We start from the raw sequence: 16267 nt of genomic DNA on the forward strand, positions 1-16267 counted from the left end.
TTTTCTTCCTTCCTTCCCTCCTTCCTTCCGTTGTTTTTTTCTTCCTTCCTTACTTCATTTCGTCGTTTTTTTCTTCCTTCCTTCAATCCTTTTGACGTTTTTTTTTCTTCCTTCCTTACTTCCTTTCGTCGTTTTTTTCCTTCCTTACTTCCTTCCTTACTTCCTTTGCTCCTTCCTTTCGTCATTTTTTTCCTTCCTTCCTTACTTCCTTTGCTCCTTCCTTTCATTATTTTCTTCCTTCCCTCCTTCCTTTCGTCATTTTGTTCCTTCTTTCCTTCCTTCCTTTTGTCGTTTTTTTCCTTCCTTCCTTCCTTACTTACTTCCTTCCTTCCATCGTTTTTTTCCTTCTTTCCTTACTTCCTTTCTTACTTCCTTCCCTCCTTCCTTTCATCTTTTTTTACTTCCTTCCCTCCTTCCTTCCGTTGTTTTTTTACTTCCTTCCTTCCTTCCTTCTGTCATTTTTTTCCTTCCTTCCTTCCTTCATCGTTTTTTCCTTCCTTCCTTCCTTCCTTCCGTCGTTTTATAAAGTAAGTAATTTAGTTTGAAGCCCTTGAAAACCAGCTCTAGAGATTAACAATATTTCATTGAAATGGTGTTGGCGCTTGTATACAGTGCTTTATGACCAGTAGAAGAGAGATGACACTGTGGCTCTGGTTTGAGATTACAATTTATCACATGCCTATGATTGCCTATGAAGTATGCATGAAAGTGTTTGATTGGACAGGTGCCGCTGGGTAAACTGTCCTAGTCAGGGGTACTGACATTTTAGGTCAGAGAGGTGAGAGGAGAGAGCAGATGGCACTCAGGAGGGGAGATAGAGCTGGCAGAAGACCTGGACACTGTGGGAAAAGCTGTGGGTTAAGTTAACGTGGTAAAACATTTTGGTGAATTGTGTGCAGTACAACACAACTGTTTAACATATAAGTACAACACAACTGTTTAACATATAAACACATCACACCATGTCCTCTGAATATCATTTATTGTTCAATCTACATCAGTCGGTCCTTGGACAAACTGCCTCCACTCATTTCATAGTTTGTAAGATACATTTATGACCAAAGAACACATTTCACACTGCTACAGATTGACAGAACTGCCATATCGAATGTTAAGATATCTATTTACTGTCATGCTGAGTGTTTTTATCAGTAGTAATGACTTACTGATGCTGTTACTGCTGCTAGTGTGGCTTCTGGCATAATAATGGCATCTATAAGTCCCAGTGGGTGGACGGCATTCCATAGTATCGTCCTTCTATGGTAGGAATTGGTACTGTAATTTACAGTTAGATGAGACTGGACCGTACATTGTCTGGCCCAGCTTAAAACAAAATAGACAGACAGTGTAACATGTTAATACTTTGTAGAAAAAATCATATGCATTGATACTTTCTCCAATCCTCATAGCACAATGTCTTACTTGTACCTATGTTTATTAGTTGTGCAATATTTGAAGATAGTAAACAGCTATGATCGTATAGAGATCTTAATGTATCTACAGCTTTGTATATCCTTTTGGTTATGAGGATTAGCATAGTCATCCTGTACCTAATAGTATTTCATGATTACATTGTATATAAAAAAAGACCTCCGGAGAGTGACACTTCTGTACATGTATGTGTTTTTGTTTTGTACATAGCTGTAACGGTTAGCTTTCATTTTCACATTGTCTCACTCTGTCTCTCACCATATTGTATGGCAACTCCATTGTAGCTTCACTTTGGCAGTCAGACCCAGTGGTGTGGATGGAGGACCCATGGCCTCCCTTGTCCAAACACTTGACTCTCAGAGAGTCAAGTCATCGCAAGACCCGCATTCCTGCCATGCCCTCAGACGGGCAGTCTTGTGCAGCATAGTTCCTTGTATAGTCTTTGATAGTTTGTTGTTAGTGCTTTCGCAACTAACCAATGTTGTGCTAGTTTGTAGAACCCCCTTTGTCTGGCTGGTCTGTAAAAGGCCGTTTCACAGTTAAGTCCCAAGCAGCAGTCTTGTTCAGGGGTGGGGTAAGAGACGCCAGAGGCTCTGAAGGGCCAGTAGTGCTGGTTCATTCACTCCAGCCAGATGCTAGACCAGTGGTTCCCAATATTTCCTTTTGCTTACAGTCAATAGCTTTTCAAGCTTCTTCTACTTTGTGCCATGTTATTTTATTTTAAGCTGCTGCAACTCATGCAAGACTCTCTGTAATCCTTATTATTAGGAAACACTGTGCTAACCCAGATAGACCAGCCTTTTATGGCATGCAGCTAATACGGCTATTTCAGCTATAAAACCGGCTGTCTGAAGTATATAATTCTTGCAGCAGTATTAGACAAAGTACACTGTAATGAAAGCTGAAAAGACAACATGTGTGATGGAAGCCTGTAATATGACACTTGTGAGTCATGTAATACATACATATAATCAGGAGCATCTGATGTTAGCTGTATTAGCTACAGGTGCTAGCCTTTTGTGGTTTTAATGGCTGACTGGGGTAAAGGCCTGTATGCTTTTGCCCTTCAGGGCCCCGGGTCTGTTCTTGACCTTTGACATTAGGATCATGAACCATCTCTCAGGGAGAGGCTTGAACATCCAAAGGCCTTATTCAAATATGGATGCCAAGATGCAGGTCAATGCGGAAAGAAGAAAAAGTATCCAACCACGGTCTGCGTTTACTTAAAGTAGTTAAGACTTAAAAGGTTTTCATATGAACAGGCAAAGTTGTCATTTTGTTGAACAAATATTCTGTGGAGGATACTTTTTCACTCTTGTATTCACTTGCACTCCTCTCAGCTTTGCTTCTCAGCTTTCTTTTTCTCCTGTCGTCCTCCAGTTCTTCTTTTTCCTTCACAGACTGTTCTTGTCTGGCAACTCGGCCTCTGGACTACGAGGAAAGTAGACGGTGGCTTTGTGCTCCTCATAGCGGTCGATATGCTTGAGGTGTACCACCATGTGCAGGGCATAGGCTAAGACGAGGAGCAGAATCAAAGATGTCACCAAGCCCATAAGGATGGCTGGCGTCAGGAAAGTGGCACAGTCACTGGCCGACGCAAACTTGTCTGACTGCACGTTGAAAGCCTGGATCTGGAGACACACAGAGAGAAGGTGAAAAAGATGAGGTTAGGCTTAACTAAAGGGGATAACTGGCTCTTATTGGGCTTAACAGGCACAGAGACACTGGACAGATGGACAGGTTGAAACAGCCTAGCAGATGGCTAAACAGACAGGGTACAGACAGACTAGATAGACTGCCAAACAGACGCTAAACAGACTGACTGAGTGACTGACAGCCAAATAGGTGGAACACCAAAGGAAATTGCTGGCAAACATACGGACATGCACACACGTAGGAAACAGTGGGGAAAGGCTATGATATAACAGTGAATGTGCAGACATTACTAAAAGAGTTACATAACAAAGGCTGTGTCCCTTGTGCGTCAGTGTACCTGGAAATCAGTGAAAGTAATGTGCCAGTTAGCTGATGTGTCAGTGTGGGAGCTGGGCACTAGCAGGGTGTCATATTTGTGCAGGCTGCTGACGTGCTGGCAATGGTAGGATGAGGTGGCAGGAGCGTAGACCTCGCTGGCGTTGAATGTAGCCTCCTGGGTCCAGTTGTAGTGGATGTGAACACTGTCTAGTGTGAACCAGTTTTGACCAGCTGCCTCATAAAAAGTGTTTGACATCTGAAGCCTGGTGGAAGACATGACGCAGTTAGTTAAACGTACAGTCTGCACATGCACTCACAAGCTATATACTGTATATTCTAATACAATACAATACCATTAAGATGTTTGTCGGTGAAATAATTGAAGTAAGCATGTGCTTTTTACCTGATTACTAGACCTCGCAAGTCCTCGACATCGCCGAACCTTAGTGAGAGCCTGTGGCAAGACAAATGTTAAAATATCTGGGTAAACACAGTAATTCTGTTTTGATTACAGCAAATATTAAGCTATTACTCTTTTCTAGATATAGTCCTGAACATATACTAATAGAATAAATTATCAAACCTGAATGTACAGTATATAAGTGAGGTTTGTCTAGCATGTCCATCCTGTCTTGTAATATATGTGCTACAAGTCACTAAAAACAAATTCCTTGAACAAAAGTTGTACTTCTGTCCCCTGTCTGTCTGAAGCTTTGACTCACGTAGCTTTCTCCTTGGTGCAGATGGAGCCTTTAGTGTCTACGGGTGAGTTGGTGTTGAAGACCCTCTCAGTCAGGTCAATAAAGGTATGGTTTCTATAGCGGATTGCCAGGCGCTTTGCCTTGAAGAGAATGCAGGTCTTCCCATTATAAGATACGCTCAGTGGGCCGTAAGGCCCCATCAGAGACTGGAGCAGCTTCCTCTTACTGTGAGACATCGCTGACTGGTGCCAGTTAAAAGGCTGTAAACACATGAAGACAGGAATTAAGCACAGAAGAAATAAAAAAAAAAAACTGCAGTCTTTTGCATTCTTTGACTGTCCTCTAGAGGGCGATTTTTATGCAGACACATACTCATAAGCTGTGCCCCATTTCAGGGACTGGATACTTGGATGGACGTGGTCCATAAAAGGTGAATGCCCTAAAGGTTTTGCAGATTTTGGTTCTCCTTCAATAAGAATATCTAGCATTACAAAGACATGGCATTTGTGCCTACTTTTACAGCTGTTGAATCAATACTTTCTAAGTTTATCACCAGGTACAGTTGATTTCTAGTGGCCAAAATGTATAAAGACCTCACTGATCTGACTTTTGAGGTACAGCCACTGAACAGGGACACAGCAGTAGAGACCATACACTTAAGTTATCCCGTTCTTTAATATATGCAGCCATTTCATTCAAATCATTCTTCCACAACATGCATCTGTGTTTATTACCACCTGGCAGCTCTTGATCTATTCTGCAAAACTAATCCAAAGCGAGCTTGCTTTGGCGCACAGCCTGCTGTACATCTTTCTTGCATGCTGTGATAGATCATTTCAAATGCCAATTTTTTTTAAAATCACCTTTCTTTTAAGCTTGTCATTCAGACTATAAATGTCAGTAATGTTAAAAAGTTCAGTCCTCCACACTGAATCTCAAATAAGGGATGAAAAGCGTTGTCCTCTCTGTAGGAAACAGACGCTTTCTTAATTTGCATATAATAGCATGGTGGCTGTTAGACTGCAGTTCTGCACTGTGCAGATAGAATCTTCCCCTCTTGCTGTTTAATATCTTTGCCACATTTCATTGGAGGGCATTTGGGCTAATCCAGCACTACTTAACAAGACATGTAACATTTTTTTTGTTTGTTCGATTAATGTAAAACATTGTGAGGTATGACAATGTCAAGCACATTTAAAAGCTAGAATATTGAATAAGGTAGCTATGGACACGCTACTCCAATGTGTATGGATCAGCTGATACAGCATAAAGTTTCACAGGATTTTCAGTCAGAGTGGTTCCATATGTGTGGGTGGCAAGGATGTTTTACCTCTGGTCAATGTGAGACCAACAATATTTCCACTTCCAAGGTCAGGCAGTGTGGCTGAGTGAGTACGCTCTGTTTTGTTTGCGTGCATCCAAGTGTGTATATGAGTGTGCTTGTATGTACAGATAAAGATAGATGGGGTGAGATAGATGGTGGAGATAGTGGGGGAGAAACAGAGAGTGCGTACCTGCAGTATTCTCCTGAGTGGGTTTTCATCTTCAGGCGTCAAAATAACCTCTTCGCTTTCTAAGCCGTACCCACCATCTTGACCTGAAAACACGTACACACATTACTGCAACCATGAAAGATTATATCAGTATACATATTAAGCTGATTGCAATGCTGCATTGCAGACTGCAACATAATCATAAAAGTTCAGCCGACTCCACACATGCTACAGACACACACACATAAGCACGAGATCCTGCGTATACCTCGGTGCTCAGGCTCCTATCTATTTCCAGTTGTTTTGCGTCATCGCAGTGACTCATCAGCAGTCTATTTCACAGTTATGGTAGTATTGTTCAAGTGTTTACAAATACTGTTCATCTTGTTCCAGCACCATATGATTTGCAATCATATAATTTAAAGGGACGTCTCCAGCTTTTCTTTCTGCACCTTTGTCAAAGCGCCTAAATATACCCACATTCCTGAATTGGCACTGAGGTGTATGAATCACACACTCACACTCACTCACACACAAACCACGCTTCTCAATCTGTTGGTATTACAATGTAGCAAAGATGTCTCCATCATTAAGAATGAAATGCTTTTGTCAGGACTATCTATCCAACACATCAGCGTCAAAATTACCATGGCAGTTCTGATTGAATCAGGCCTTGTGTCACACCAGATTTGTTACTTACTTGATGTGACTCTTGTTGCTTGTTTGGGGTTTTCTTTGCTGTGGGAAAAAAAAACAGAAGATACAATAAGGTCTTGTGATCACACGTTTTTGTTTTTTTGTTTTTTTATAATGCTCTGTAATATGTACAGGGTGCTTATTTAGCAGTTTCCCTTGAACGAGGCAGTTCATTGTCTACTGATGCAGCTGCAGCAAGCACAGGGACAAAAACAGCTTTGCAGGCTTGTCTATATATTAAAAAACACCTCTAAGATTATTGCACGTTGTAAAAATAATTTTATAAACGTACACATTTTGTATAGACAGTCAAAATTCATTGTGCTCATTTTCATTCACATTTTATACAACATACTAGTATACTTGTGTGATACTGAATCTAGAGTATATAATATATAAATATGTTTTATTAAGCTACAGCATAAAAAGCTTTATGTTGTACCTTAACTTTCTAAATACCAAATACTTAAATTCCATGTTTTGTGTTTAGCCTGCCATTTACAAAAGCCAACTACCCTATATATATAAACATAGTATATTGTTTTATGTATGAAGGTGACCATAATATTAAAATGAACATATGCAACATATGTGATACATAAAGACTTTTATGGACAATGCAGAGCTGCAGAGTACTCAATATGAACTCATTTTATTACCAGTTTACAGAGTTAATAGGTATGCTTGGTGTTTATGTTGCAGTAATTCAGTCTTCGTGTGGTGTATTGCCTTTTCTAAAGGACCAATCTCTAATGTAGGGCTGACCTACATAGTATACAAGGGACAGAGGACAAACCACTTCCTTTTCCTTCACGTGTTTGCCCTAGCTACCATGCTCTCAGTGGAACTGAACCCTGCATAGCCTTAGACTTCTTGGAGCTTAACCTGATCCCTTTAACTGTCTAATCAAAGACGAAATGCACCAGCAATGGGTTTACTGAGCGGCGATGACATGGCCAGTTTTACTTGTTGTGACGGTTCACCCATGTGGCTTGTCCTTGCCTGTCCGTAGTGATCTCCTGGGCTGGTTTGCTAATCTCCACACAATAGCCAGTTATAATGGGCTTGTAAAAGGTAAACCCTAAAATCTCTGTGAGTGATCATGACGACCAGCATCTGTCTTTTGTGTGACTTCACCAGGCATTACTTAAATCTGTATTTCAGTATTTCAAATCATTTTATGAATTGTAGCACAACAAAAACAATGTCGGTAAAGATGTTCATTTGTGATATTGTCTTTGTTATATTTAGGTGTATAGTAATGCTGCGATCTTGTAAGAAAAGCCTTTTTAGCAGATAGACTGAGGATGACCTGAATATTTATACTAAATTTAAACACACAAAAGACGGTCAATAACTATGACTACTGTTGTCAAGGACTATACACATTTTGTGTCTCTAGGACTGTGAACCAGACGCTGGTGGAACTATCACATATACTGTAGTTAAGTGATCTATGAAAAGCAACTCCAACCTAAATATATAATAAAAATATGTCAGTTTATCTGAAAAAGCTGTATTTGTTCTACATTACTTTTTATTTTCACTATGTCTTTATTGTATGTGAGGGGAGTGTTATAAGTACTATAATTTATAAGATTGTCAGGCCTATGGTGGTACCATTATTGTTGGTGGAGGCAAGAAAATGACATCCTTATTAAGCTGCAGTTTTATTATTATTATTATTATTATTACTGTTCTTTCCATATGTGAAGTGAGTATGGGACTATGTATCCTTTATTGTTTTCATTTGCCTTTCATACTAAAATCTGTATTTTGGACAGACTGAAGAAAGGGATGGATCTTTTTATGTCACTCTGACATTTTTTCTGATTGGCTCAAGGGCTGTATTGTTGGCTCATTCATCCATGCCACCCACGAATGCTATGCACAATATCTCAGACAGCTGCTGTCTACAATGCCCCCCCCCCTCTCTCCCAATATAAGAAATTAAGCATTAAAATTTCTTTAAAGGTAGGCAGACTTGGGCAGCAGCTAACAAAAGAAAAGGTGTTAGCAGGTCCTGCGTCTGGTTTTAGGTTTTAGGATGCCAGACATATCACTAACAGTGGCCTAGAGCAGTTATATACCCATCTGGTGCAGTTTACAGTTTGCACCTGGGCAATATTGTGTAGTTTAGTGGCAGATGGATTAGGATTAGTGGTAAGCACAGGCCAGGTCTACTGGAGCCCAAATATGGAGAGACGTAGGCCCTGAACAAGATGAAGAGATTAAGGCCTGATGTCAGAGCCGATGACATTCTCAGTTCAAGTGGTAATTTATATATCGGAACTGACCTCTGAACTTGGGATTTACTGTACAACCGTCCAGTAAATTTGACCTCCAACCCTTTGACTCTGAGGTATTTTGTTAAAACTGTGTAACTAGTATTTCCTCCTGAAATATAATAATACATATGCATGTACTTTTCTTCATTATTATACTTATTTCTTGGACCTGTATTCACTGACATCCATCAGTACATCAATATTGTACTGCTATTGTTATACTTTATACTTTGTTTTTTTTAAATAATAATTAATTGTTAATTATAAAAAGGTTGTCAATATTATTATTTTTTCCATAATAGTACACCAAGTCCTTACTGAGTGCGTAAAAGCATGTATGAGAAAACAAATGGTGTCATACACAGGATCACATTCTGGAGTAAGATGAGCTCATGGTATGCAACATGTAGGTGCAGGCTACTCTTTCACTGCACAGCATTGATTTTGACTCTGTGCCGGGTCATCTGCCACATGGCTGGAGAGATCATTCTCAAATAATGCTGGCTGTTATGATGTCTGTAGAGTAAGTCTGTCTGAGTGGGTAAATGATCAGCAAGGAGCCACAATGCTGTCATTTTATGTATACAAGCTCTTCAACCTACATACCGGTGTGTTTGTGCAGGTGTCAGCTCTGACGTCAGCATTGTGATTGGCTAAATGAGAGACTACTTGGGATTATGTGTGTGTGTGTGTTTGTGTACATATGTGTCAACATCCCTTGGTACTTGCTTGCATGTAATGTCTGCATCTACTATTTTATGTAACAATATGACAGTTTACTTATATGGTAAACCTAAATATTTACATTTGCCCAGGTGAATGCTGTGTAAGCATATTTGTATATATAAGAGCTGCCAAAAACACTACGCCTTTGGCAGCTGGCGGTTGTGACTGAAACCTCAGCAGCATGGTAGATACTTGGACACTGCTCTCTTATCACCTGCACTGATATCTGAAACCTGATATGTGAAGTCCTGTAACAACGTAAAGGTTAGAAATCCCTCTACACATCTAAATTTCATACCTGATTTACATTTTTATGAATTCATGTGAACAGCTACAGCAACTACAGTCGGTGACAACTGTTTCTGTGATTACAAACAAGCTGCATATGCAGCCGCCCCCTGCTCACCCCACCCCGTCCCAAACACAAGCGAACAAGCACTCCTTCCTCTGCACCTACTCTGGCCTCAGCTGGCTGAAAGAAGCCAGAGGAGTCTGTGCGATGAGTGTGTGAGTGCTAACTAAAGCCCAGTCGTTTGTTCCTGTGCCAGTTTCGCGAGGTCAGCAACCCAGGACTGCTGCGGCCCCATCATTGGCTCAGGCTGTCACACGGTGCCTGGGTGCTGAACAGGCCCTTTATATAATCAAAGCCATGCCAGAGCCACTCCTTGGCTCACCTCACTCCCTCTGCATATATCCTTAAACATATGTGCATGCAACTGCACAAACATGCACAGAGACATAACATATGTCCGAACTGCTATTACAAGATGAGCCTGAATACGTTATGAGTCTGCTATGATCACAATTACTTCTGGATAAATAAGCATCTGTCTAATAAATATTAACAACAATGAGAATCATCTATGCTACTGATGATATCCCAACTCAATCGATACTGGACATCCCTATTCAAGCCTGTTAGATGGATTGCCAATGATCATCCCTCATCTGTGCTTCTGCTGTGTGCTGCTAAGCAGAGAAAAGGTGTGGTGCCTGCTCCCCAAACTTGTAAACAAATCCTCTTCGCTTCTGCTACCACAGAGTGCTGAGCCACTGCACTCAGCCTCTCTGTGAACCAGGATCAGCCCAACCAAGCCTTTATATTATGACAAAAATACAGTGTAAGGGAGGCTAGTTGCTCGTTTTGTTGAGTACAGTAGTTAATTATTTTCTATGTGGTCCATTTAGCTCACTGCAAACTACAATTTTCATTTAAAATATTATAAGAACAAAAGGTAGCAGTTGAATGTGGACTTTAAGCCATCAGATTTTGGTTTCCCAGCCTAGAACCATTGTCATTGTGTATATCAATAGTGTATCAGACTACAGTGATGTGTTCTTGTACTCATATTTCCTTATATTATGCCTACATGAAATTTCAAACCCAGCTATGATAGTATTTCACCGTGTACATGGTGAACTACTTATGCAAAGCAATGTTAATCTCAGAGGCAGTGGTATATCTAAAATATATATTTCAATTTAATTCATTAAAAAGTACTTTGTCCCTGACTAATTTGTCCCTGACACATGTCTTCATTCCACACTGCGCAGGTGCTGGCCTATTAATAGATTTATTAGTGCAGATTAAGCTTTAGGAGTTTACCAAGATGCTGCTCAGACTCCTGCTGCCCTTTTTTTAGGGTAGCTTTGATTGCAGCTTCAAATTTGACCTCAGGTCAAGTGCTAGAGTTGACTAAATCCTCCTACATCTCTGTAGGCTGTTCATCTTAACATCTTGACTGCATTCACATGGGGAATTGCACACACATACACATGATTATTTGCCTCTGACTTGATCTTTTCTCAATATGATTTCTGAATATAGCTGCAAAATAAACAAAATAAACTGCTCACGAATACTTGTGTTAATACTGCTATCATGAGTTTTTTTTAAAACCATTTAATCTTTCCTTGAAGGAGGATCACTGATCAGTCTTTGGAAATACAATCTGTGTCTGTGTCCGTTTTATAAATCTAAGGTCACGTTTAATATACACTGATAAACCTTTAAAACTACAAGCAAAATACTCCATAAGACATAAACTTAACCATGTTTCACGGCTGATCAATAAAGTAAAGTCTTGCTAGGCAGTTTGTGGCTTTGAGGCATCTTGTATCTGTTACTTGTACTTTACAAAATCATATAAGTGTCACTATTTTGTAGCTTCAGAATGAGTTAATATGGAAAGATGCTGGTCTAAGTGTGCTGAGCCCATTTTGTAAACATGTCTGTGGCCAGTTTTTATTATATAGTGTGAGTGTTGTTGTTGGAGCAGGTTTTAATAATTGGGACATATTCAATTGATTTGTGTAATTGTTTGAGAAATGTACTGGGCCAGGCTCATTTTCATTGGTAATTGATTTAAGTTTTTATTGCAGTTCAATATTTATTTTATTTGCAAACAACTATAAACTGTACCTGCATCTTATCTTGCAGTAATTTCTTCCTTTATTTTCCATCGTTATCTCTGCTGTTTATAGAGTCAGTCCAGATGACTAAAGCGGTCATTTCCAAAATTACAGCTTAGTCTTTGGACCTTTAATCTGTACCCATGGATCATATTCATTTTAAGCGGAAATGTTTGGATTGTTTTGTAAATATCACTATCATAGAGATTATCATGATTAACAACAACAATTATTTTTAAACTGCAATTATTTTTTAATTTAAATCTATTGGAGGGACATCAATATTTCTCAAATTTACCTTTATCACATGTTCTAGAAAATATTTGAATGATGATGAATAGGGTTATTACAGCAGAATATATATAACCATCCTATAACCACAGAAAATCTTTCTCCTTCAACATTTTCTCTTCATTATCTTCCTGCAACCTCTATCAGCAGCACAGGTTTCTAACTCACTGTACCTTTCCTTCTACATTTTCAACCAATGCTATGCACCCTACAGGGTCTCTGAAATAAAAGGCATGAAAGGCTGCTCTTACATAACAGCATCTTGGAGTGTGTCAGAGCTGACAATGGCTGTGGCTGGGGACTGCAACTGTTACGTTGCAGAGTTATATACAAAGTTTGATCCAGGGAATAGGCTCAAAACCCCAGGAGAAATTAATGTAGCCATTCTCTGTCTCTGGCTGCGGTGAAAAGTTAAGATAGGGATCTGTCAGGGTTTCACAAACACTAGATTGAACTGGAATGAGTGCAGTCCCATGAGACTTTGTATATTGAATTCTAAATCCAAGTTATCTGTGCCGTAGACTTACAAACATGTGTAATGAAAGCATGTCAGTAGTAATCTTTCACTCTTTACGGTTGTGAAAGTGCAATAACAAAGCAAATCTCAGCAATGATTAAGGAGTGTTGTGTCTGCAGCATGTTATGTCTTTGAAGCATTTGCGCTATAGAGGATTGTGTGATCCACCATGCATGGCATAGTTTCAAGAGCCTTACATGGCTTTGGCACAATATTAATGCCTTGATGTCTCTGTGAGCAGGCAGGAACTGGGGCTAGCAAAGGCCCCGGCTGCTGGCTCGGTCCTGTCCCTGTGACACTGTTGTGAGTGGCCCCAGGTTTGAGCCTTGAATATTTTATCCAGATTTGACCTGCAGGACTGCATGTGCATTATGCAGACATGGCCGGCTAGAATTCCCTTCTCCCTCTCTCTCTGTCTCTCTCTCCCTCTCTCTCAATGACTGCATCAGTAAACAGACCCCAGCAGACCATCCCTGATGCATCCTCTCCTCTCCTCCCTGTCCCATCCTTGTTTACCTTACCACTGTGCTGCTCCCCCTCTTCTCTCCTCTCTTCTTCCCTTTCTCTCTCTCTCTCTCTCTCTCTCTCTCTCTCTCTCTCTCTCTCTCTGTACCTCTCCTGCAGGCCCATTGCCCCATCCTTATTTAGCTCCCTTCTGCCAGCCCAACACTACTGTACAGAGACAACAGCCCCTATACGTGATCGATGAGCAGCGTCTGATGCAGTCCCCAAGACTGAGACAAACAAAGCCTCGCAGCTCTGTTCTCTCTGACACACCAACACTGAGTTTCATTCACGATTTGTGATGCACCCAAGGTGAGATGGGGAGAAAGGGAAGGGGAGGCGAAGGGGAGAAAGAAAGACCCCTTAGAGAACACATCAGCATCCCAGCATCCCTGCATGCATCTCCCCACACCCCCCTCCCCCCCCCTACACCCCTCCTCTGTTCACAGCCATAGAGAGGATGGATTTACCTTCTGTCCAGGATTTCAGGCACTTCGTCATAGGTGAGTCCCGGCTGCAGCTCTTCCTCAGTGAAGGAGAGCCCGGGCCGGTTTAGAGCAGACAGCAAGGCGAGGGAGCAGAGGAGGAATGCGTGTGCAGCCATTGAGACAATGAAAGGAGACTGCCGCTGGTTGAGCTCCGCTTCATAATGTGCTCTCCTAGCAGTGCCTGACTCCCAGCTCCTCTGACTGGCAGCCACCGCAGCCAATCAGCAGCTCGCAGAGCCGATCAGCGTGCGTCACAGTCCCCTCACTGCACCCTCCCTCCTCTCCTCTCCTCTCCCTCCCACCCTACTCCCTTCCTCAGTCATCCTCCCTCTGCCTCTCTCATTCTCCTCACCCTCCCACATCCACTCCTGTGTTCTCTATCTTCCTCTCTCTCTCTCCGTGCATACATAGCTGCAGGCAAGCCCTAAGTATAGACAGCAGCTCATTCTTCTTCATAACACATCTCATCATACCTGTGCTACCTGCAAATGAAAACACTCATATACACATGTAGACACAAACACACATGGTCACACATGTGTCCACAGACATACTGACTCACATGCCTACACACACTCTGTCAAAGGAGCAGGCTCGCAGACACACATATCACACACACACACACACACACCTCTGTGGAAAATCACCTGGGAATGTCAAGGTCAGATCAGATTGTGGAAGGGGATCGAAGGAGCATCGAAGGATGTTGACATGACTTTAGATGGTCACAAAAAAAAAAACAGGGCCATGACTGCATGACCTAGATCTCCAGTGTGCTGCCACAATAGCAGAATTAATTCACTTGATATATGTGTTGTTGTGAGCACTGAGAGGGCCTGCGGCTGAGGAAATTGTCCACTGAGGCTGCAAATATGGATGACAGGAACAGCTGAGCAGCCGTGGGATGAGGGTCCAACCCTGACGACCCTGACGGCTGATCCCGTTTCCTCCTCATTATTTAGCCCCTATGTGTGTGATGCCCCGGGATCTTGATACGCCCTCTCATTTCGTTTATTTCCATATTCGATGATGATGATTTTCAGAGCAGAACATTAAGAGTGGTTATATAACCAAATGTTATGACCTACTATCATGGATATTCACATTGATGCATGTCGATGATTCACACTAGCAAAAATCTCAGATTCCTCGTGTTGTTTTTCTGTTATAAATCAGACATTTCCTCCTCAGAGCCAATTATGATCTAGAATACAATTTTCTCATTCATTATTATGTCATGTATATATTATGAATAAGTATGGATGTTTTTAAATAATGTGTTAGTTATCTGTTTTAATGTGTTCTTCTGCATATTTCTTCTCCAAATGAATGCAGACTAGACTTAGTTTAAAGGGATCAATGCTGGGCATCTCAACAATATGCCTTTGTAATAATTGTTTGTGGGTTAATATTTGAGTGGATACACCATAAGCTTGAAAAAAAGAATTAAGAACAAATTGTTATCATTTAGGAAACATGTTAGGGACTAAATGAAAGCACAGCACTAACACCAATATTTCAAATATGTCTTTCTTTTTTTTAATCTAATCTTTCTCACTGTGGCTGTTTGTGTAATGCACCATATTATATGAGCATCCTTGTGCAATGGTTTGAAAGAATACATATGTACGTATATCGTTCTGTTTGTATGTGTTTTGTGTGTGCTCAGTGTGCATTGCTGAGGGCATGAGAGGCCAGCTGTATCTCCTAGGCCTATGCAGTAACAGAAGGTGACTAAAGGCTGTCTCAGCCTTCTGCATCTGCTTGCCATGGTCACTTCAGCAGGCCAGTGTGTCAGTCTACTGGAGGGAAAGTGCAAACTAGACTGTCACTGCTGCCACGACAGAGTGACAACATCGCAGTGATGACTTAGACGATATTACACTATGAGATCTCTTAGCATTAGGGGCAACAATGGCTACTGGATACACATTTATCTATAATGGATTCTTAGTATACAGACAAAGTTTATCTCACTATTACTATAAATGTGTATGTGATATGAAGAACCACAAATATGGTGCAATCATTTAGCAAGAAAACAGCCTCAATATTAATTAAAGTGAGACTGAAATTACATCATGCAGACGTGGACAAAATAAAAGGATACCCTTTAAGTATCATCCAGCAGCATCAGCAATGTTCTACACGTGAAGTTTGTAATAGTGAAGTTTAGTTGAGACTATCAGTTCTGTTATTTCTACTCTATGGTGCTATTTGAGACTGTAGTCTGTGTTGGCTTTGCATTGGGGTCGATTGTAAGATGCTCTTTTCATCCAGCCAGTTCATGAGTTTGTGTTTTGGCTTCTCTTGGTGAGTCATACAGCATTTTAGATTATGAAACAGATCGAACGTACAGAGCTAAAGGGGGGTCATCGTCTATTTATAGATATGAGCTCATATCCAACTTTTAAATCCTGCTCTGTATGCCCAGATAGAACACTTAGGCAATCCACAGTGTGACGTAACAGGTTGCAGTTTTAGATTGCTCTCCCGCATGTGTTGATGGTGATATATGGCTGCTAATCTACCATCTAGCATGAGCATCTGATCCCTGCAACGTTAAAGCTGTGGCAGCATTAATCAAAACGCTAAAGCCTGTGTTCATTAGGAGGCTTCGAGTGTTGTGGGGGAGTAAGTGCATCACTGGAAGTATTTAAACGTATTTATAGTACAGTGTGTATTCTAATGTGGGTAGCTTCACACATTAATGTCAGTGATTAAATGTGCTCATGATAGAAAAAGT

The 16267-nt window shown here is 40.9% G+C and overlaps 1 protein-coding gene across 1 annotated transcript; it reads right to left on the bottom strand.

Moving 5' to 3' along the window:
- Nucleotides 1-965: 965 nt before the first annotated feature.
- Nucleotides 966-13732, bottom strand: atp6ap1lb (ATPase H+ transporting accessory protein 1 like b). The gene is made up of 7 exons (XM_010748601.3): nt 13504-13732; nt 6300-6337; nt 5621-5703; nt 4128-4366; nt 3809-3859; nt 3425-3668; nt 966-3062 (listed from the first exon to the last, which is right to left on the bottom strand). Exons 1-7 carry the CDS (start codon nt 13635-13637, stop codon nt 2826-2828), a joined length of 1026 nt encoding a protein of 341 aa, XP_010746903.1. The 5' UTR covers nt 13638-13732; the 3' UTR covers nt 966-2825.
- Between the last annotated feature and the right edge of the window lie 2535 nt (nt 13733-16267).

Source organism: Larimichthys crocea, chromosome XV (genome assembly GCF_000972845.2).
Source record: "Larimichthys crocea isolate SSNF chromosome XV, L_crocea_2.0, whole genome shotgun sequence".
NCBI classification, from domain to species: Eukaryota; Metazoa; Chordata; class Actinopteri; family Sciaenidae; genus Larimichthys; species Larimichthys crocea.

Excerpts from the sequence above, each read along its gene's own strand:
- atp6ap1lb (XM_010748601.3), bottom strand. The coding sequence starts at position 13,637 with ATGGCTGCACACGCATTCCTCCTCTGCTCCCTCGCCTTGCTGTCTGCT. Across the intron at positions 6,338-13,503 it reads CCTGAAATCCTGGACAGAAG|CAAAGAAAACCCCAAACAAG; the intron begins GTAAATCCATCC and ends TTTTTCCCACAG. Across the intron at positions 3,669-3,808 it reads TTGCGAGGTCTAGTAATCAG|GCTTCAGATGTCAAACACTT; the intron begins GTAAAAAGCACA and ends GTCTTCCACCAG.